General features: G+C 38.4%; 1 protein-coding gene across 1 annotated transcript in view; it reads right to left on the reverse strand.

The window, feature by feature from the left end:
* Positions 1–1,179: 1,179 nt before the first annotated feature.
* The window catches only part of MCU (mitochondrial calcium uniporter), a gene marked incomplete at its 5' end in the record, with an annotated part of 168,890 nt that continues 145,747 nt past the window's right edge, over positions 1,180–24,322 (reverse strand). Inside the window, 6 exons of the mRNA XM_027768920.1 lie at positions 1,180–3,135; positions 5,576–5,692; positions 8,438–8,641; positions 10,578–10,738; positions 18,174–18,278; positions 20,009–20,179. Coding sequence (XP_027624721.1) covers positions 3,058–3,135; positions 5,576–5,692; positions 8,438–8,641; positions 10,578–10,738; positions 18,174–18,278; positions 20,009–20,179 — 836 coding nt within the window. The remainder of the gene's footprint in view (positions 3,136–5,575; positions 5,693–8,437; positions 8,642–10,577; positions 10,739–18,173; positions 18,279–20,008; positions 20,180–24,322) is intronic.

Here is a 24,322-nt window from a genome sequence, read left to right on the forward strand (position 1 = left end):
CTCGAACTGTGGTTGGCCATGTGGGAATCCAGTGCCTTGACCACTATGCTACCTGCTGGTTCTCACTATGGAGGCTTTCTGAATATGACCTCATACCCCACTAAAACAATTAAAAGATACAGATATGTTTTTTAAGAGAGATTTTTGCTATAGGGTGTATATGCTCTCTGAGACAGAGAGAGAGAAAGCAAAAAAATCACCTCTCAGGGATGATGACCACGCCACAATTCCTTTTCTTCCATTTTCCTCTTGGGATCTTGGGCATGCACGCACACGTGCCCAGTGTGGATTTAAGCCACTAGGTCCAGGACTTGAACCAGAGTTGACTACATGGGAGTCCAGTGATGTAACCATTACGCCATTTACTGGTCCCTGGCGTGAGTTTTAAGCCACTGGGTCTGGGACTTGAACTGTAGTCAACTACGTTGGAGTCCAGCGACATAACCATTGCACCATCTGCTGATCCCATGATTTTTGATATACCTTTAACTAATTTTGAAGCATATGATAGTTTCCTGTTTGGCAATCACTGTAAATTTGATACGAACGCTGAAAATGATAAATATTTAATCTTGGGTTCTCTTTGGACAACTTTCTGGAGTCCAGGAGCCCACACTGGGCCATCAAGGTGATCTGATACAATGGAGATTCTTCCAGTCAATCAGGAGATGAGGACTCAGTCTCAGTGTTTTTTTTATAGGGCATGTATATTTGCTGGAAGGGGGAGGCAATTAAGAAATCACCCTTAAGGAGGGTGACCATGCAACAATCCTTTCTCCCCCATTCTCTTCTTTGGATTTTGGCATGCATACACATGCATCTGGTGTTGTTCTCAAGTTCCTGGGTCTGGGATTTGAACCATGTATTCAAGCATGTGGTATCCAGCTGCTTTAAACTTCACACCAACTGGCTGGCCCCTCAGCACTGACTTTATTTATGGTGGTAAGAGGTCACTTGACCTCTTGGTGACTGTAGAAAATCAGAAAAATACTGACCATGTTAGGTTTAGGAAAATCAATGAAATGACCATTTTTGAAACATAGGCTCTAGAAACTAAGCTTAATTCAATAATTATATTTTTATATAAACTAATTTCGGTAGTTAAAAGCTTCTCAGCTAGAAACACAGGAAAATAAGCTTTGACTCCCTAGTTTTGTTTTAAAGAATGAGATACTATAGTTCAAAAATTGAATAAGTATTTATTGTTCCAGAAGGTACATTGCTTTTTATACATATTTCATAAATGATACAGGATTTTACACATATTCAGTATTTTACTATTTGTGTAAAGGACTATTCTCCATGTCTTCCTCCCTTGCCTCCCACACACCCGAAAGGATTTGCTCATTTGCACTGTGCTGTTTCTTCTTAAAAACCCCGCACGCAAACAGGATAATGGTTTAAAAATAATTCACACAACTTAACAAAAATAAATGAGGGAAGGGGCCGAAGGACTGGGGGTAGGCAGGGGAAGGAAGTGGGAGGAGGACTGGGAAGTGAAGACATGCATCCTTTCATTCCATCATGCCAGTGAGAGGGGTGGTGGCAGGAGCAGCAGCAGCAATCCGGGCTGGCCTTCAACCTCTGCAAGGCACCTAGAGTCTGATTTGTCATTTAGAGTTTTTCTTTCCACACACAATAATCCCAAAGGTCAAAGAAAAAGAGAAAGAAACCCCTTGACACAATGAGGAGGGATGAATCACGCGAAAGAAAAAAGCCAATCCATGGTATGGCAAGCCTTTATCATCCTCTCCGTTCTGTGCCCATAGTAGTTAAAAACAGGATATTACACACAGATTCCTTTGACTCTTCAAGTTCCAATGTCATCTGGAAATATGGTAGAAAATATATTGATAGAGTATAAGATTAATTCTTCTTTCTCTCAATTTAAGATAAGAAAAAATAGGGTGGAGAAGGTAGACTGAAGGAAGCCATAGAAATGTATTTCTGTATAAATTGCACCCTTTGAGATCCGCACACTTGATTTACAACTGAAGTTGTGGAGGTGGGAGGGCTCACAAACACTGTGTCCTGCGTCCTTTGTCCTTCAAGATTAACAAGGCCTCCAAATGAGGTGGTGGCCTGGAATGCTGTCACACAAGCAGATTAACAGCAATGAAATTATTCTGGTTCCGAGATGGCTACCGAGCCATGATTTTTAGCCAGTTTGTAAACCTTACATCTTCCTGATTTGGTAATACAGCTGAACATTCCCCCGCTGATTTGACTTGTGGAGGAAAGGGGGGACTTTAAAGGGGATACGTATATAAAGGAAGGACATTTTTCCTCCTCTGAAAGACTAATTATTAAAAAACAAAACAAACAAAACAAAAAAGACCTCATGCAATGTTGCCCATGATTTCCAGATACTGATCCGGAGCACTGGGACATAGAGCCATTTAAGAAGTTATTAAGGGATAATCCTAAGTGTTCATTATCAACAGTCATAAGTTGCTTCCAATTATTATATGGACAGAATTAGTGTAACCAACTGGTATAAGTAGATGGTCAGAAAATGGATATAGGAGGGAGAGTCCTGGTAACTTTGCAGAGACTGGGTCCAAGTTAAAATAAATGCGAATGATATGGGCTCAGACTGTTACCCGCATATCATGAGAATTTGTTTTTCTGATATATTTATTTACTCCTATGTCAAAAATAAGAAAAGTTAAATTAAAAAAATTAGAGCTGGGTGGGGTGCTGGTGCGTTACTGTTTTGCTGATCCTGCAAAGATACCAGAAACCAACACTCCCAGCATCATTTTCTCTTTATGAATCTCTCAACTATATAATTAATTGCATCATTTCATCCAGAAACTGAGATGCTTGATTAAGACAATATTCACTAAGCCCTTTGAGCTTATATTCCACAATGTCTGATCTTCAGATTTTAACATTCCTTTTTTCCTAAGATTCTTTCTGTTTTTGTTTTTGATTAAAGGTAAAAACCCACTACCCCCACATGGCTCCCAGCTTCCACCTGCAATGCTTTTAATTAAAAAGGCAAGAGTTATAAACAGGTGATCTTTCTGCTGGGATGCAGAGGCTCTTTGCAGATCAATCTTTTTCACCAATTTGTCGGAGGGGCAGATGTACTTGTAATGGGTCTCTCAGTCTCTTAAGGTCCATTTCTGCCTAAAATAGAAACAAAAAGTGAGAAAAACTGACCACTGACGATTTCAATGATATTACTATTTACTTGGGAAAAAACCCTGTCTTTTCTTCATTACAATGAGTCAGAGATCATCTCACTTCCTCCCAAAATAAGAGCGCTCAGAAGACAAAGGGCTTGGGCTGGCAGGTGGTGTGGTGGTTAAGGGCCTTGCTTTCTCACTTTCCTCCTCTCACTGTCTCTCTCTCTTTCACGCTGTCCCTCTCTGGTCAAATTGAAAATAAATAACGTTAAAGAAAATAGTTAAAAAAAAAAAAAAAAAAAAAAAAAAAGACAAAGGGCTTTAACCCAAAGCATGGGACAACAAAGAGAAAATCCAAAATGGAAGTCTGTCCTAGGCAGTTCCAGCTGTCAATAAAATCTTCAGAAAAGGAAGTGCTCGCAATAGGGTGTACCTCAGGGGCTTAAGAATGTAGAGACCTGAGATGTGCACCTTGATGGCATTTCTCTAGTGAGAAGCCTTTCACAAACCTCTACCTGGATCCAGAACTTTAATTTATGCTACTCAAGATTTTATTTATTTATTTTTATAATAATTTTTTGTTTAACTTCATTTATTTATTTTTTAATTTGACCAGAGAGGGACAGAGAGGGAGAGAGAAAGGGAGAGAGAAAGCGAGAGAGAGAGAGAGAGAGAGAGAGAGAGAAAGTGAGAAAGCAAGCTGCCAGGTCTGGGACTCGAACTGTGGCCGGCCATGTAGGAGTCCAGTGCCCTTAACTACCACTCCACCTGCTGGTCCCAAGATTTTAGTTATTTACCCAGTATCTGTTTAAGTTTTTCCCCTTGCCAGTGAATTTTAAAACAGAGATATGCAGTCAATTGCAGCACTTCCAAAACTCACATATGCTTAGTCTCACCCCTGAGGAATTGGATTAATAAGTCTGGGGCAGAGTTGATGCATCTGTATTTTTGATAGCTCCAGATATGATTCTGATGCCTTCCCTCCAGTCAATAAGCACCACACACAATGACAAAACAAAGTCCACTTAGGCCAAGGCCAGAAGATAGATTAAGCCTATTCAAAGTACAACCCCAATACCATTAAGAGACAGAAAAGACCAAGAAGGTCCAGAGCACCTAAAAGCAAGCTGCCAGGTCTGGGACTCGAACTGTGGCCGGCCATGTAGGAGTCCAGTGCCCTTAACTACCACTCCACCTGCTGGTCCCAAGATTTTAGTTATTTACCCAGTATCTGTTTAAGTTTTTCCCCTTGCCAGTGAATTTTAAAACAGGGATATGCAGTCAATTGCAGCACTTCCAAAACTCACATATGCTTAGTCTCACCCCTGAGGAATTGGATTAATAAGTCTGGGGCAGAGTTGATGCATCTGTATTTTTGATAGCTCCAGATATGATTCTGATGCCTTCCCTCCAGTCAATAAGCACCACACACAATGACAAAACAAAGTCCACTTAGGCCAAGGCCAGAAGATAGATTAAGCCTATTCAAAGTACAACCCCAATACCATTAAGAGACAGAAAAGACCAAGAAGGTCCAGAGCACCTAAACATGAGAAGAATAAAGAGTTCCTAGAGACTGTTGAAAAGTCTCTGAAGTCACAAAGACTATAGAGAAAAGTAATGATTTATTCATCAAAATCAAAGACTGCAGCAGTAAGGAGGCACATCCACAAATTTGAAAGAGATAGTGTTTATGGAAAATGAAACACCAATTTTCTAAAAAGAAGTTTATTTTTTATGAGAGAAAGAGAAAGGGGGGGGAAAAAAAAGGATACTCTCCCCCCCCCAACAGGGTCTTTCCTCTCTAGTCTTTCCCAGCCAGCCATGATCAGGCAAGTATATATGCACACCCAGCAGGTACAAGCCAACCTGGGAACTAAACCCAGATCTTTCAATATGGCTTCCAACATTGTCCATCATTGAATTAGTGCTGTGCCACTGTGGTTGAGCCAAAATACATTAATCTTTTTAAAAAGCACCTTCCAGTTTAATCGTGTTTGACCTGTGCCTGGCAAAGATTTTCAGAAGTTTTCCTGCCAAACCTAGATTTTATTTTTGCCCTAGTTCTACCACACATTTTAAGTGAGAAATTTGTAGGTCAACTATTGTAGAAAGATGAAAAAGACAAAAGTAAAAATGGACAACTCAAAGGAAGTAAAGTGAAAAAAGTAAGCCTAAAAACGTCAATAGGCTAGTGTTAATAGGATAGATGGGACCTACCATCCTTTTGTCTACTTACATTATAAAATTTTCTAGAGAGGTGTCCATGGCTACAATATAGTTATTTTTTTAAATCAACTAAGGAATAATGTGCACAGTAAGAAGAGAGTTGGATTATTCTTTTGGTTTACTCATTTTACAGTATGGTAAAATGAATAATAATGAATAATAATGCTATACAAGATGTGGTTAAGATTTATTTTAATTTTTGTAAAATTTACCTGAGCAATTGCATCCTTGAGTTGATTGTATTTCTCTAGGTCAAAACGTGACTTTTTGGCTCCTTTATGGAAAAATAGTAAGTACTGTCTGTCTCTGGCTTCCGGATAAACATACTCCTACAAAAGTAAAGGAGAAATTGAATGATTAGCCCTTAGAATAATGTCTTCACCAATTTAAGCATTTACTAAATGTTGATTAGATTGTGTTAAATGTGCTGTGTAAGATATTTAATTACTTCTTAAATACTTCGTTGTGAAACACAGAAGAAGACATATAAAAATGTACATAACATTGAATCACATTACAAAAATGCTAATGAATCATCATATAACAAACATGCTAATCATCACCAGATTAAAAAAAAAAACAAAACGCCAAAAACACAGATGCTTCCCTCCTGTCCCTTCTCAGTTATAAATACCTCTTTCCCCCAAAGTAATCACTATTTTGATTTTTATGGTAATTGTTTTCTTACTTTCCTTATAACATTCCTCCTTAAGCATAGAACCCTAAGCTCTACAGCTTAGATTCACTGTTTTTTTGAATTGCACAAAAACGGAGTAATTTAGTATGTATTATACATACCTATTTTTATTCAGCATTACGTTTGTGAGATTCCTCTTTTTGAGTAGCTATAGTTATTTATTTCCATCTTTAATTATATTGTATGACTACTTTATAATTTATTTATCCATTTTATTATTTTTTTCTTTTGGCTAGAGAGTGTATATGTGCCAGAGAGAGACACAGAGAGAGAGAGGGAGAGGACAAAGAACCCTTTGTGGGGAATGGTCATGCCTCAACCCCTTCTCTTCATCTCTCCCTCTTTTCAGGATTTTGGACATGCATCAAAGGCCTGTCATGCTTCTCAAGTCACCAGATCTGGGATTTGAACTATGTGGTTGGCCATGTAGGATCCAGTTGCCTTAACCACAAGGCCATGGAGCCAACCTCCTCTTTGGTAGCTTTTAAGATTTTTTCCTTTGGCTTTGGCTTTTGAAGTTTAACTATTGTTGTGTCTAAGTGTGGATTTCTTTTTCTTTTTTTAAAATATTGATTGTCATTTGTTGGGATTCTTAAATCTGTGAATTGAAGTCTTTCATCATTTTGGGAAAATTCTCTGATAATAGATTTTTAGATATTGTTTCTTCACATCTTTTCTCTCCTTTCCTTCTGAGATTCAAATAAAATTAAATATATAGTAGGCCTTTTCTCTGTATCATCTGTCTCTTACCCTTTCCTGTATTTTATATCTTTCTATTGTTCCATGCTTCATTTGAATAGTTTCTTCTGAGTTATCCTAGATCAGCATTTCTCTCTTTAGTTATGTATAATCTACTGTTAAATCCTTCCAGTGTATTTCATTTCTGGAATTTTCATTTATCACTTAAAAAAAAAAACATCAAATTGTCTGTCAGTAGTCTCAACCTTGCCTTTTATCTCCCTAAATATAGTAAGTATAATCATTTTAAAGGCTACATCTGATAATGCCACTATCTGGAGCCCCTATATGTGTTTCAAATGGCTATTATTTCTGTAGGTATTTCCTTATGTATCTGCTTATTTTTGATTGTATGTTCAACTTCACATTTGCAAAATTATTTGTAGAAATAATTTTTTTTGAGAGTTTTTTTTCACTATAGGGCGTGTGCGCTCGCCAGACAGACAGAGAGACATAGAGACAGAAAGCGAGAAATCACCCCCCAGGGGGGATGGTCATGCCGCAATCCCTTCTCTTCCATTCTCTCAGGATCTTGGGCACGCACACACATGCGCCCGGTGTGAGTTTTAAGCCACCGGGTCCGGGACACGGTTGACTACGTTGGGAGTCCAGCGACATAGCCATTATGCTAACTGTTGGTTCCCTGTAGAAATAATTTGAGGTTTAGGATAATGTTTTCTCTTCCCAGGGATAACTTACAGTTGCTTCTACTTAGAGCCTGTGAGCACTATTACTCTAGGGTTACCAGTATTCTAGGACTACCTTTATCCAATTTACGAGATTGAGATGAATCAAAGATGAGCTACAGTCTCTGAGGGAATCTACAACAGGTTCATCCTTATTCTACAGTAGTAGCCTTTAGAAGTTCCAAAACAAAGTCTCACCTACTTTATTCATTTATTTATTTTGCAATGGGGCACATGTGCTCACCAGATAGAGACAGAGAGAGAAAGTAAGAAAACGCCCTCTAGGAACAATGGCCAAGCTGCAATCTCTTTTCCTCCATTTCTCCCTCCTTTTGGGATTTTGGGTATACGTGCACATATGCCTGCATATTTTTCAAACCACCAGGTCTAAGATTTGAACCGTGCAGTTGGCCAGGTTAGATCCAGCTGCCTTAATCACCAACCCACTAGCAGGACCATGGCTCTCTCTCAATAGCCTGTGAGCTCCCTGAGGGCAGAAACCAGATCTTATATCTACCTCTCTACCTTTAGTACCCAGAATAGTGCCTGACACAAACATGGCACTCACGTGCATGTGCACACATGTGTGTGTGAGAATGTGTAAATGATAAACCAGCATTTAATTTCAAAAGAACGAGAGAAAAGACAACTATTTTGACAACCTAAACTTTATTACTATTTCATAAAGAAGTGGGGCCAGCAGGTGGCACAGAAGTTAATGTGCTCAACTGAGTGGCTGGAGTCTTGGACCCAGCAGCTTAAAAAAACATGTTGGGAGCCTGTGAGTTCATATCTAACATCCTCAGAGGAGAGTGGAGTAGAGGGGACTGCAGCATGGCCATACCTCCGGGGCGGGCAATTTCTTACTTTCCCCCTCTGTCTCTGTCTTTCTCCAGTAAGAGCCCTATACCAAAACTAAAACGAAAATACAAAGTTATTTGAAGAATTCTTACCTGGCGTGTAATTACAAAATACGCATACATTGCCATGGCACTTCCGTAAGTGATGAAGTAAGTGACTGGTTCCATGATGTCCCAAGAATATTCCCACCAGGTGAGCCGGGCCAAAATGCCAAACTGTGTGGCCATATAGGCAAGGCCACCCCATAGCACCAAAGTTGTCCTCTTCTCAGCTTTCCTGCTAATCTCAATCCGTACCTGTTGGACACACATGATAAACTGTAAGGCATTTTGACACAGAACCAATCTGGAACTCTTTATTTAAACTGTTCTGTATTCACTGAAGAAACAGAACTAATAATCAAGATACAAATTAGTCTCGATTCTAGTAAATAGAGCTTGTCTTTTAAAATTGTATCATAGTTTTCACTAAATAAAATATCTTACAGGAATAAACACTTTTTAGGGCATTGGTATTTCATGTCTTACCCCTGAAGTATGTGAAAATATGGGAATAACTTAGTTTTTTTTTTTGAAAGGTTTTTGCTATAGGGTGCATGCGCTCACCAGAAAGACAGAGAGAGACAAAGAGACAGAAAGCGAGAAATTACCCCCCAGTTGGGATGGCCACGCAATCCTTCTCAATTCTTCTCCTCCATTCTCCTCTTAGGATCTTGGGCACGCATGCCCGGTGTGAGTTTAAACTACTAGGTCTGGGACTTAAACCGTGGTTGACTACATGGGAGTCCAGCGACATAGCCATTACGCCAACTGTTGGTCCCAGGAATAACTTAGTTTTAACAGCTCTTTATCCAACCACAAGATTACTTTCTTTGAAAGAGGAATATGAAAATACACTTATGTTCTCTTTTTGTTGCATATACTAGGGACAGAACAACACACTAATTCAGTGTATGGAATCAGGATTCAGAGTGGCTGTGTTCAGGGCCCTCATCTGCAAATCACTATAGAATTGTTCTGTAGGATTAAGTAAGAGAATACAGGTAAAATACTTCTACAAAAAATAAAGTATAACATATATTCATCAAAAAACATCCAGAAAAGTGTGAAGAAAACTATCAGTCATAATCCTACTACTCTATCAGCATTTGGAATATATTCCCTCCTGTGTGTGTGTGTGTGTGTACATTCTCTCTCTCTCTATATATAAGTATATACACACACAACCTACACATAGCTATATGCATAATATACTTTAAAATTGAGTAACAGCATACTTACTGTTTTATACTTAACTTTTCATAATATATCACAAATATTTACTACATCAAATTGGGCTTACATATTACTTGTATTTATTTATTTAGGGTTTTTGTTTTGTTTTATTTTTGTTTTCCCCAGGGGGTATGGCCTTACTGTAATCCCTTCTCCATTATCCTCTTGGGATTTTGGGCATGCACACACGAGAACCCAGCATAATTTTCAAGCTGCTGGGTCCAGGGTTCAAACTATGGTCTCCCATGTGAGAGTCCAGAGCCTTAGTTAGCTACCATGCCACCTATTGGGCCTAACATATTATTTTTAATAGCTGTATAATATTCCATATAATATCTCTTTTTCTTTTTTTTTTTTTTTAAGAGATGTTTGTCTTATGGCATGTGTGCTTGCCAGAGGGAAAGAAAGAGAGAGAGAGAGAGAGACAGAGATGGTGAGAGGGAAAGTGAGAAACCACCCCCAGGGAGGATGGCCTTGCCACACTCCTTTCTCCTTTACTGTCCTCCCAAGATCTTGGACATGCACGCACACATACCCATGTGAATTTTAAGCCACTGAGTCTGGGACCTGAATGGAGGTCAGCCACGTGGGAGTCCAGTGATGTAACCACTACGCCATCTGCTGGTCCCATAATATTTATTCTTAACTTGGAGAAAAATAATTACTACATGCAGAACCTTTCCTGATCAACCATTACTTCAATTTTTGTTTTAAAAGTAGTAAATGTGGTTAAAGGCAGTACACTTAGCGCTCAAAGCTTATAGTCCATTAGCAGGATTCCAAGTCATTCTTTATTATGTTCTTCTTAGCTTTAATTGTAACTTTACTATGTTCAGCACCATAAGTGGTAGATTAATTTGACTGACATTATTCAATTACATAAAACTTAGAAAATAGAAACATACATGCTCTGGAAAAAAAATAAAGTGAAGGGAAAATCTGACATCTGAATTTTTACCTTTTCCAGGGGAGCGAGTTGCTCTTTGAGATCCTCTAATCTTTCAATAAGTTCTCTTTCCTTGTTTAACTGGTGCTGCTCAATACACAGCGTAGTGTATAGCTGTTGGACCAGAGTTTTTACATCGTTCAAGGTTGCTGCATTTTCATGGCTTAAGAGGTCTGAAAGAAAAGGGTTACATTTTGTTAAAACAATTATTTCTTCCTAGCGAGATAGAGAAAGACAGCACCTGCAAAAGGACCTTGATGTCATAATCCACTCCCAGCCTCAACCAGCCTCAGATCACGGGGCACACACATACCTGGGTCTCCAGATGAGAACTTAGAACCTCCCCTTGTGAGTCAGCTTCACAGAGCAGCATGTTTTACTGCTGTGCCACCCTTTGTCCGTACCCCTATCCCATACCCCTATCCCATACCCCATACCCTTAATGTATGCCTTTCATGGAAAGTTGCTATTCCTGGGACTATCAGACAGTGAGATCGGCAAGGCAGATTCATTCATCTGCTGTAGTAAACCCATGTTCAGTGTTGAGATAAAGAAAAGTGATATTTCTCTAAGAAAAAGCTGTCCACAAATCTAAAAATACATTCATATTTGGGTAATTTGAAAAAAAAAAAGTAAAGAATTATTTAATTTTTTAAAAATTTGCTATAGGGCATGTGTACTCACCAGAGGAAGAAAGAAAGGGGGGGGGGAGAGGGAGGAGAAAAAATGGGGGGAAGAGGGAGAGAGAGAAAGTTGCCTGCTCCAGGACTCAAACTGTGATCAGCCATGTGGGAGTCCAGTGCTTTAATCACCATGCCACCTGCTGGCCCCAGTAATTTGGAAAATTTAAAACTAATAGACATCATTATATCCTCAGACATTTTAAACTCTACAAATGAGGTAAACATTAAGAAAAAGTGAAAAACATTAAGAAAAAGGCTGTGGCATGGTGGTTAAGACAGCTGGATCCCACGTGGCCAAGTGCACAGTTCAAGTCTGGACTCAACAACGTGAAAAACATGCCAGCTGCATGAGCATGCATGCCCAAGATCCCCAAATGAGGGAGAAATGGAAAAAGGATTGTGATGTGACCTTTCCCCATGGGGGAGGGCTGCTTTCTCACTTTCTCTCTTCCTCTCTCTCTCTGGTGAGTGCATATACCCTCTGGCAAAAAGGGAAAGGAAAGGAAGGAATGGAATGGAAAGGAATGGAAAGGAAAGGAAAGGAAAGAAAAGGAACAGAACGGAGAAAGAAAGAAGGAGGGAGAGAGAGAGGAACAAAGAAAGGCAAGAAGGAAGGGAGGGAGGAAGGAAGAAACACCTGTGGGCCAGTCTCATAACCTAGTTGTTAAGGGAGCCAGATCTTACATGGCCTACCATGGTTGAATGCCAGCCCTTGGTGCCTTTAAAAACATGCTGGGCATGTGTGCATGCATGCCCCAAATCCAGACAAGATGGAGAAATGGAAGACAAGGAATTGTGCCATGACTATGCCCCTTTAAAGGGTGCTTTTTCCCTCCCCTCACCATGTCTCTATCTGGCAAATATATATGCTCTCTGGCAATTAAAAAATTTCATTAAAGACAAAAATTAAAGCAAATTAAAAAAAAAAAACTGATCAAGAAGTTAAGTAAAAGCAAATGCTAAAGTCTAGAAGTAAAGTTTAAAATCACTGATGATTGTGAGTTTCTAAAATTTTGATCTGTAATTTATCTGTGGTCCTACTATTTTCATTTATTCCCTTTAGTAACTCCTAAGGAAGAAATATACAGGATTTCATATTTGCAATTATAAAGGCATATAAATAAAAATACATCATCCTAATAATCTTAATGGCAATATATCTTCTCCTTCTCATACCAACTTCTATTCACTCCTGTTGAGGAAAGACAGAATAGGTCTTTATATTGTAATCTATAGGACATGACATTTTCGTGTTTTGGGTTTTTTTTTAAGAATTATTTTATTTAATTTTATTCATTGATTTTATTTTATTTAACGGAGAAAGAAAGAAGGAGGGAGAGAGAGAGGAACAAAGAAAGGCAAGAAGGAAGGGAGGGAGGAAGGAAGAAACACCTGTGGGCCAGTCTCATAACCTAGTTGTTAAGGGAGCCAGATCTTACATGGCCTACCATGGTTTGAATCCCAGCCCTTGGTGCCTTTAAAAACATGCTGGGCATGTGTGCATGCATGCCCCAAATCCAGACAAGACGGAGAAATGGAAGACGAGGAATTGTGCCATAACTATGCCCCTTTAAGGGGTGCTTTTTCCCTCCCCTCACCATGTCTCTATCTGGCAAATATATATGCTCTCTGGCAATTAAAAAATTTCATTAAAGACAAAAATTAAAGCAAATTAAAAAAAAACTGATCAAGAAGTTAAGTAAAAGCAAATGCTAAAGTCTAGAAGTAAAGTTTAAAATCACTGATGATTGTGAGTTTCTAAAATTTTGATCTGTAATTTATCTGTGGTCCTACTATTTTCATTTATTCCCTTTAGTAACTCCTAAGGAAGAAATATACAGGATTTCATATTTGCAATTATAAAGGCATATAAATAAAAATACATCATCCTAATAATCTTAATGGCAATATATCTTCTCCTTCTCATACCAACTTCTATTCACTCCTGTTGAGGAAAGACAGAATAGGTCTTTATATTGTAATCTATAGGACATGACGTTTTTGTGTTTTGGTTTTTTTTTTTAAGAATTATTTTATTTAATTTTATTCACTGATTTTATTTTATTTTTATTTTATTTTTTGAGGTTGACCAGAGAGAGACAGAAAGAAAGTGAGAAAGCAAGTTACCAGGTCCAGGACTCAAACTGCGGTTGGATGTGTGGGAGTCCAGCCATGTTAACTACCACGCTACCTGCTAGCCCCAAGGGCATGCAGTTTTATGAAAAATAAAATTCTTTGATTAAGAGGCTGGAAGGTGGTGTGGTGGTTAAGGGCAGTGGACTCCTACATGGCTGACCATGATTCGAATCCCATACCTGGTGGCTTGCTTTTCTTATTTTCCTTCTCTTCCTCTCACTTCTGTCCTCTCTGGTCAAATTAAAATAAGTAAATAAACAAATAAAGGTAAATAAAATAATTCTTTTTTTAAAATTATTTGATTCAATATCTGCTACTGTGAGTAGTATGCATTTCCAAAAACCTAAAAATTATATTTTGAGAAACTAATAAAAACCCAGCTGAAGTCAGCTGTCAGAGTTTTAAAAAAAAGAAAGAAAAAGTTATCACGAATAAAGCTTTTATTTTAGAATCTTTTTTATGAGAAAGATTTTTGTTATAGAGCACGTGAATGTGCCAGACAGACAGAAAGCAAGAAATCACCCCCCCAGGGGAGATGGTCACGTCACAATCCCTTCTTCTCCCTTCTCATCTCAGGATTCTGGGCATGCATGAACATGCAACTGGCGTGAGTTTTAAGCCACTGGGTCCAGGTCTCAAACTGTGGTCTGTTTTAGAATCTTACTAGCTTCATGTGACATTTTGTTAGGTAAAGCCTAAGGTCAGCTCTTTCCTAGATTGAAATAAGCCACAGTCAGAATTAATGATATATTTAAAACAGTCTTCAAAGATGCCCTTTAGTACACTTGCCATAGAAATTCAATCAATGAAAAGACTCGAGTAAGTGGATTTGAGAAGAGTTGATACAGTACAAAAAATGATGGTGCCTTGGATGCCAGCAACACCTTCTTTAACCAGGGAAAGAAAGATAACATGGTGGAAATAAAATTCACACCAATTTTTCATTTTACCAAATGAAAAAAAGATTTGTTTTAGGGCCAGCCAGTGTCATGGTGGATAAGGCAGCTGGATTCCGCAGGGCTGACTGAACAGTTTGAGTCCCAGATCTGAAAGCTTGAAAAGCACACTGGGTGTACATATGTGTGTGCCCAAAATCCCAAGAGGACAACGGAGGAGAAGGGATTGCAGCATGGCCATCCCTTCTGGGACAGGCAGGGGTGGTTTCTCACTTTCTCTCTCTCCAGTGAGTATGCATGCCCTAAAACAAAAACTAATCTGAAATAAAATTTAGAAAAGTTTCTCTGTACTTTAGAAAGCAGGGAAAACAAAGAGTTTATAGGTTTCATGTAGTATTTGAACTTCTGTGAGAGATGGTATCCGATGGCATAATCTATCCTTGGCTAACAACAGAGCTAAGAGAGCTTTGATGTATAAATTTAAATGTTGAAAAGGTCTTTTTTTTTTTTTTAAGAGTTTTTTGTCTTAGGGCATGTGCTCTCACTGGAGAGAGAGAGATAGAGAGAAAGACAGAGATAGTAAAAGGGAAAGTGAGAAATCACCCCCTGTGGGGAATGGCTATGACACAATGCCTTCTCCTCCATTTTCCTGTGATCTTGGGTACACACCCATAACACTGTAAGTTTCAAGCTGCAGGGTCTGGGACCCAAACCGTGGTCGGCTATGTGGGAGTCTAGTCACTACACCATCTGCTGGCCCCAAATGTTTAAAAAAGGTCTTTTAAGATTCTATATCATTATGGCAACTGAGTTCATCAAATTTCGCACTTAAATTAGTTATTTGCATTAATTACAGCTTCATCATTCTTGCAAACATTCCACCTTCATTTATTTCCAGTGACGCTGGGCATATATTCCACAGTTCTGAGATACAGATAAAGCAAAAATGAGTTTTAGACTGCTAAGTCACTATAGATGAGATATTTTCAGTTTCTTCTTTAACTTTCCTTATTCAACTCAGAAAGAGCCTTATTTAAAAAACTAAAACATTCATTTCTATGGAAAAACACAGTATTAGACAAATGTTTGGTATTATTGATAGATTAAAATAAAAACTTTTAGTTTTTTTTTTACAACATAATATATGGAAGTCTATCTATTACCTTTTCAGATTGTTATACTTCATATATGAATATGTCAGTCAACTTTAAGAATTCTACCAATTTAACAGAAAATATAAATAGCATGAACTTGATAGATAATTCACAAACAACCTGAGTAAAACAGGGCCTGTACTTATGTTACTTTAAAGAGAATTTCTGGCCTAAGAATCAGGGAACAAAGAAGAAAACATATGGGCATGCTGATTATAGCTAACAGTCTGGATTTACAAATTCTGTTTTTCCAACTTAATAAAATCTGATTCAATAATGTCTTACTAAAGGATACTTTTCCACTCTTCTTATTTAAAGGATACTTTCTCTAGCAGGCTCGATTTCAACAAGCTTAAACAAAGAGACTATGGCTTCTGAACAACCAAAATGCTTTCCATTTCCTTTGTTCAATATAGAATGACCAGCTGAATCAACGGGCATTACAAAATCACAGTACCCTCTCTAAGAGCATTTACCAATAAATAAATAAATAAATAAAGTAGTAAGCAAAATCCAGATATTAATCACTTCTGGTTGGTTGGGAGTTAGAGAAAGAAAGAATGGGATTATTAAAGGCTTTGTGGGACAGCTGACATCAATTATTGTGACATGAGGAAAACGGGGGATAGGAGGAAAAGAGAAAGACATCTCATGCAAAAGAAAGGTGAGCAAATACTGAGATACCAGAGAATGGGGCACAGTTCAGGAAACCTCAAAGGAATCCACAGTGGAGGAAAAGGAGGTAACATGTAGGGGGCAAAAGAAATATTTTTTAAAGGTGGATATGGACCAGACTATGGGCATTTAATACACAGGCCTTCACTCAGAACTTTTCTATGTTGGACCTAATTCTTTTCTTCTTCTTTTTAAAGGATTACTTTTATTAAAAAAAGAATTATTTATTATTATTATTTTAATTTGACCAGCGAGAGACAGACAGACAGAGAAGGAAAGTGAGAAAGCAAGTCACCGGGTCTGATGTCAGCCATGTGGGAGTCCAGCATCTTAACCACCATGTCACCCACCAGCCCCAGACCCAATTCTTTTTTTGTGGGGGAGAGATTTTTGTTATGGGGTATGTGCACTTGCTGGAGAAATAGAGACAGAAAGTGAGAAATCACTCCCTAGGGGGATGGTCATGCTGCAATGTCTTCTCCATTTTCCTTTAGGGATTTTGGGCACACACGTGCATGCATCTAGTATGAGTTTTGAGCCTCAGGGTCTTGGACTTGAACTGTGGTTGGCCATGTGGAAATCCAGTGACATAACCATTATGTCATCTGCTGGTCCTGACCCAGTTTTTTTTTTTTTTTTTTTAGAGGTTTTCGCTATAGGGCGTGTGCCCTTACCAGACAGAGAGAGACATAGAGACAGAAAGCGAGAAATCATGCCCCAGGGGGGATGGCCATGCCACAATCCCTTCTCCTCCATTCTCCTCTCGGGATCTTGGGCACGCACGCACACATGCCCGGCGTGAGTTTTAAGCCACCAGGTTGGGGACACGAACCGCGGTCGACTACATGGGAGTCCAGTGACATAGCCATTACGCTAATTGCTGGTTCCCCTGACCCAGTTCTTAATGAAAGGATCAAAAGAAAGGATGTCCTAGGAGGTTGATAGAGGGAATGTTGGTGGCATTAACAACAGTAAGTGACAATGGATATCGAGGACCAAGATAAAAGTGGCCAAAGACACAACTGGAAAAGCTATTTGATTGACTGATTGCCAGAGGATGCATGTGCTTGCCAGAGAAATGGAGAGAAAGTGAGAGAGCAAGGGAGAGGGAGAAAGCACCTCCAATGGGCATGGTCCTGCCACAATCCTTTCTCTTCCGTTACTCTATCCTGTGGGATTTGGGGCAGGTATGTACATGTACCAGGCTGGGATTTAAACCATGGTCAGCTGTGGAATCTAGCTCTCTTCATAACTAAGCTATGAGGTCAGCTCTTGAAATGCTATTTTAGAGAGCTTTCAGCATCAGTACCACACAGAGTCATACTGGAGCGCAGAATGAAAAACAACAATTAAACTAGTAATACTGACTCTGTCTTCATTTTAAATCCTGGTATTTTGTTCATCATGGATTTTCTTCATTAACTTTAAAAAAAAAAAAACAGTACATTAAAATATCATTTTACTTGATTACTGAGTTCTTTGGGTGTCCTTTTAAAATTTGTGCTCGAGGGGCTGGCAGGTGGTGTGGTGGTTAAAGACCCTGGGCTCCCACAAGGGTGACCACAGTTTGAGTCCTGGACCTGGCAGCTTACTTTCTCACTTTCCCTCGCTCTCTGTCTCTCATTTGTCAAATTGAGAAATAATAATACTAATAAATAAAGTCAAATTAAAAAAAAAAAATCTGAGCCTGAGGTGAGTACCTCGTTGAGATGAAGGCAAATAGGTTGTCGGAGTTCCTAAGGACTACAGAACTTGTGCCACCAAAAGAAAAAACGAAGGAAGAAGCTAAAGTTATATAGAATATATAGAATATTCATTTTTGTGAGACAGTAACTATATCAGATAACAAAGCATTCCAGTATGTAGAATCTAAACAATTTCAGTCAATGGACTAGCCAAGTGCCAGGTGCTTGATGAAATCTTCAACTGAACAGTCTACCTGGATGTAAAACCTGAAGTATTCTTTGAATATTGCCTGTTTCTCAAAGTTACCTGGGGAAAAATAAAGCTCTTTCCAAATGCCCTCCCCCAATTTCTGTGACCTTATCAAGGCTACATTTTTACCTCTCTTTGGTGGTCGTACATGATACGTTAAGTCATTAATGACCAGCTTAAAGTCATCAAGGAGGAGGAGGTCTATCCCTGTTGAGGCAGCAACTCGAACGCCATCTGTGAAAATTTTAAATGAAACTTGTCATATGTCCACAATTATTCAAGAATGGTCAGGAAAAAATATCTTCAAATAGATTTTAAAATTACCACGTCCCTTTTAAACGTTACTTAACTTTTTGCCCCATTCCCCAGTTCTATGCTAAACACATTTTAGACTGTCAAAAGCTCTTTTATTTTTCAGGTTTAAAGTCTATGATTTCATAATATGCTTTCTTTTTTGCAGAATTGTATGAACAAGCAAAATAATTACTACTAATAGATCTGTAAGAAATCTAGGGTCACCAGAAGAACTGTAGGGATTTCTTACATTTGCCTATGATGGAAGCTGGTCGAGTGAAAAAGTAGAGTTTTCTGGGGTCAGATGGTGGTGTGGTGGTTAAGGAGCTGGACTCCCGCATGGTTGATGGCAGTTCGAGGCCTGTACCTGGCAACTTGAAATTTATGCCGGGCATGTGTGTATGCACGCCCAGTCTCAGGAGAATAGACAAGGGACTGCAGTATAGTCATCCCCTTGGGGGATGATTTCTGAGTTTCCTTCTCATTGTCTCTATCTCTCTCCAGCAAATATAGTTGCCCTATGGCCAAAAGAAAAAACCTAAAAAACATAAAAAAAAAAAAGCAGTTTCTAACATATGGTCCTTTTCAGTATGGTCACTGATCAGTTGCCAATAATTCAGTGGCAATGAATGCTAGGGTTAGCAAAATACACCAAGCTGGTCTACTAATTACATCACTTGATGTAGAGCTGGGAACACTTAAAACACAGAAATGTGGTAACCGTTAACGAATAGTGAATCCAGGTGAAGAATAAATGTATATTTACTAAACTAGTCTTTCAAGTTTTCTGTAGGTTAGAAATCTTTTCAGAGTAAAAATGAAAAAAAAAAGGCATTTAAAAAATAAATAAATGTAACAGATGCTCCATCAAATGGAAATTTTCAGGATCTCATTTTATAGTTTTTTCCAAATTGCACCTTTATTTTGGTAAACTTTTATATGCTAGACATAAGAAGATCTAAAAAGAGTTCTAACACTTTATATCTCTGGAGATGACCATTTGACTGTTGAAAATAATTATTCTATAACTAAAGTAATGATAAAAGGTCTCAACAACATAAAATGGAATTGACTGCTCATCCTTGCTCCTAGCATTATATGTGAGATGTTTTTGAAAAAGACTCCCTGTGGGAACCAGCAGTTAGCGTAATGGCTATGTCGCTGGACTCCCACGTAGTCGACCGCGGTTTGCGTACCGGACCCAGTGGCTTAAAACTCACGCCGGGCAAGAGTGCGTGCGTGCCCAAGGTCCCAAGAGGAGAATAGAAGAGAAGGGATTGCGGCGTGACCATCCCCTCTGGGGGGTGATTTCTCGCTTTCTGTCTCTATGTCTCTCTCTGTTTGTCTGGTGAGCGCACATGCCCTATAGCAAAAAACCTCTCAAAAAAAAAAAAAAAGACAAAAACCCTCTAAAAAAAAAAAAAAAAAAAAAGACTCCCTGTATACATACAATTGCTACAACTGAACAATTATATCCTGAGAACCATCTGGAGAGAAATAACTCCCTGACATTGTCTAAGCAAAAAAAAGTTTTCTAAATGTAACAGTAAGGATTATTTTGTAGCTGTGTGTGTGTGTGTGTGTGTGTGTGTGTGTGTGTGTGTGTGTTTTGGGGGAAGAGGTGGGGAGCATGAGAGGTGGGATGGAATTAATAATGAAGGTGACTATACCTGGTGAATAGATTGCAACTCTGTCAATTCCCCGATCTTCTTCTTGCAGTTGTCTTAAAAACACACCAACAGAGTCAGAGATAGGTTTGAGTGTGAACTGGCAGCGTTCACGCCGGGATGGCAGTCTCACGGATATCACAGGTAACCCATTTTGATAAACCACTGTCACATCTGAATGAAAAAGACACACAGACATAATAATTAAATTTCATTATAAGTTAAAGCTGCATTATTACTATTGTCACATTGAAGTCTATTATTATTATTAGTGTGGCTTAAAGTGTTTTCAGAAAATGTTGAGAACATGATGTTTCGCTTTAGTTGAAGGGTATTCTGGGAACTGGCTTATACAAGATAAATAGATGACACGATTCACTTTTCAGCTATGGGAAACTGTTTTCCCAAGGAATTGTTTTCTGAATGGGTCAAAGAGAGGCTTTTCCAGGAATATGAGGTAAAGTTCTGGATGGTGGTGACTACAAGCCCTGGTTCCATCTACTGAGATTTTTTTCTCCTTTATTTGTGATAAAGCACACGCATGTGAGAGAGTAGGGTAAGCACTCTCCACAGGGTCTGGTCACGTGTGACCAGTCTTCCTCCAGTCTTACAGCCCACTGGATCTTGGGCACTTGTTCATAGGCTTAGCGCGTGTCAGGCTGACTGGGCTGGGGATCTGAACCACGGCTACCATGTAGGAACTGGCTTTTCTTGAGCAGCGTGTTACCACTGTGCCATGAAGCTAGCCCATTTAGCAAGTATTTCAGTAGCTAGAGATTGCTGGGTCAGACTCCACAGCCTATAGGAGGTGGGACTTGGGATTCAAGCTTTCAAATATACCTGGAGAATGACATTTTTTTCTTGATTTACAGGGCCTTAATCTGTAAAGTGAGGATTAGAATAATCCTCTTTCAGAATAATTTTCAGATGAATTTTTTTAATAAATAATTTTAAGCAAGAATTTTAAAAAATGAGCAACTAAGCATTTAAAGATGATGTTAGCATTAAAACAACAACAAAAAATAGGCTCTGGAATGAAATATGGGATTGAATTCTGGCTCTGTAATTTTGAGCATATTATGTAACTTCTCTATGCCTTACATATATATATATATATTTATTTAAAACATGAACCTGGACCAGCTGGTGGCATGGTGGTTAAAGTGGCTGAATGATAGGATTGTGCAGTTCAAGTCCCAGACCCAGTGGCTTGAAAAACACACCAGGCGAATGGGCATATTTGCCCAAAAATTCCAGAAGGATGGAGAAATGGAGAAGAGATTGTGGCATGGTCATATCCCATGGGGATGCTTTCTCATTTTCTATCTCTTTTCCCTTCTCTCTCTCTCACTCTCTCTCTCTGTATCTCTCACAAGCAAATGCATGAGCCCTCTGACAAATTAAAGAAAAAATGAGTTTAATCCCTAGCTTAAAGAATTGATGTGGAGGGGACCAGGAAGTTAGCGTAATGGCTATGTTGCTGGACTCCCATGTAGTCGACTGGGGTTCGAACCCTGGACCTGATGGTTTAAACTCACGCCAGGCATGTGTGCGTGCGTGCCCAAGATCCAGAGAGGAGAATGGAGGAGAAGGGATTGCGGCGTGGCCATCCCCCTAGGGGGTGATTTCTTGCTTTCTGTCTCTCTGTCTGTCTCTCTAATTTTTTTATTATGATTTTTTTAAATTGTTTTTCGGGCGAGCGCACTACAGCAAAAAAAAACTCTCAAAAAAAAAAAGATTTGTTGTGAGGGAAAAAAATGAAATAACCATTTAAAACACTTAGCACACTCTCACATAAGTGATACTATTTCCTTATTAGCTTTTTTTTAAGAGTCAAAAGGTACGATCCATTGTGCTTTTAAGGATTTATATCCAATGAAATTAGTTTAGAGAGAATACATGAGATTAATGTAGAGATTAAAAATGCTTCAAACTTTTCACTGTTGTAGTTATTTCAAGCCTCTGGGTCTGGAACTCAAACCTCACAGAAGCCATGTGGATCAGCTGCCTTAACCACCACACTACTGACTGGCTCTGTTGTAGTCATTTAAATCTTATTTCCTTATTTATTTTAGTAATTCATAAGGCCTCCCGTGCATATACAAGCTTTATACAGAAATATTCTCTAAATAGGAAAAGAGAAGTTTTACTATAATAGAAAATATTTTATACTGAAATCCTTTATTATTTAAATTAAAAATAATAAATCTTATTGAGAAATAGCTGACAAATAACAAAATATATTTGATCAACAACAGACATTTGATAAATCAAGATAAAGAACATTTCGGGAGCAGAAGGGGGGTGTGGTGGTAAAACAGGATACTCTTCAAAACAGGGAATCTACTCTAAATGCAAAGACATGGATGTGTTCCTATTTAACCAACTATTCTTTCTTCTACTTTTTTATTTAGATCAACTGAATATTTTTAATAATTACATTAATCTCTACTATTGGCTTATTAACTATATCTCTCTTTTTGTTTTTTAAGGATTAGTCTAAAGCAGGAGTTAACAAACTCTTTCTGTAAAGGGCTAGGTATGAAGTATTTTAGGCTTTATGGGCCATATCTTCATTACAACTACAGACTACCCCTGTGATGCAAAAGTAGTCACCAATAATATGTAAATGAACGGGCACATCTGTGTTCCAACAAACTTTATTTACGAAAACAAATAAATGACTGGCTTGGCCTGAAGACCACAGTTTGCTCCAGCCGGCTGTAGGGTTTATAATAGACATGTTTAACTTATCACAGCCCATCTTCCAATGGCACCATACCACTTTAAGTGTATGAGGGAACTTCAAACAAAAGGCTCCTGGAAAAACAGGATTAAAATCCAAGTTTATTTTGGTACAGAAACGTTTTGAAATCCACACTCAGTTTTTTTCATAATATGCATTTCTTATGAACTTTTTGAAGACCTTGCTGGTTTACAGAACCTTAGAATATACTTTGATTCTTTCTCCCTTCTTGCATTCTTTGTTACTATTCTCCTATATCTCCCGGCTTGCATTCTTTGTTACTATTCTCCTATATCTTATGTCTACTTGTATTATAAATCACACAATATATTATTTGTTTTGACAACTGATTATCTTTTTTTAATTTTTTGCCATAGGACATGTGTGCTCATTGGAGAGAAAGAGAGACAGAGGGAAAATGAGAACTTAGGGGATAAGAGTGACAGGGGAGACTGCCACACTGTAGTCCCTCCTCCTTTAGTCTCCTCTTGGGATTTCTGGCGCACACACACATGCACACCCAAGCATGATTTTCAAACTGCTGGGTCCAGGGCTAGAACCATGGTTGGCCATGTGGGAGTCCAACACCTTACCCACCAAGCCACCTGTTGACCCACAACTGATGATCTTTTTTAAAAAAAACTTTAAGTGAGAAATTTAAAAAATCCTTCATATTTACACATATTTATCCTCTGATGCTCATCATTGCTTTTGTATAGACCCAAATTTCCATCTGGTGTCATTTTCCTTCTGTCTGAAGAAGTTCTTTAAACTTGTGTAAATATGCTGGCAACAAATTCTCTTGGCTTAAATGTGCCTAAAGAAGTTTTCATTTTTTCTTCATTTTTTTTTTAATTGCCAGAAGGTGCATGCTCTCACCAGAAAGAGAGAGAGAGAGAGAGACAGAGAATGGGCTGTGGTCCTACCACAATCAATTCTCCATCTCTTCATCTTGGGATTTTGGGCACACATGCAAACATGGCTGATGTGTTTTGCAAGCTACTGGGCTGGGATTCAAACTGTGGTTGCCTCGTAGGATCCAGCTTTCTTAATCATTAGCTCATGAAGCCAGCATTACCTTCATTTGTGAAAAATATTTTGTTGAGTAAAAAGTTGCACATTGATGGATTTTATTACTTTTTAGCACTTTGAAAAACTCATGCCACTGTCTTCTGTTTTGTATAGTAGGTGTTAAGAAGTTTGTATATAATTCTAACTTTGCTCCTCTATATTTAATGTCTTTTATCCTCTGGCTGTTTTAAATTTTTTCTTAATCATTGGTTTTCAGCATTTTGATTAGGATATGACTTGCTTTCCTTTACGACTATTCTGTTTGGAGATGGTTAAATTTCTTAGACCTGTGTGCTCATAGTTTTCATCAAATTTGGAAATATTTTGGCTATGATTCAAATATTTTTTCTGTCCCCCAGCCTTTTCATCCTGAGATTCCAAGTGAACTGTTAGATCAGGTAATACTGTCTCACAGGTCACTGAGGCTTTCTTAAACTACTTCAGGAGTTTTAAAATCCTTTTCATCCTGGATAGTTTTAATTGTTATATGTTTCAATTTT

Source organism: Tupaia chinensis, unplaced genomic scaffold (assembly GCF_000334495.1).
Source record: "Tupaia chinensis unplaced genomic scaffold, TupChi_1.0 Scaffold148012_1, whole genome shotgun sequence".
Lineage (NCBI taxonomy): Eukaryota > Metazoa > Chordata > Mammalia > Scandentia > Tupaiidae > Tupaia > Tupaia belangeri.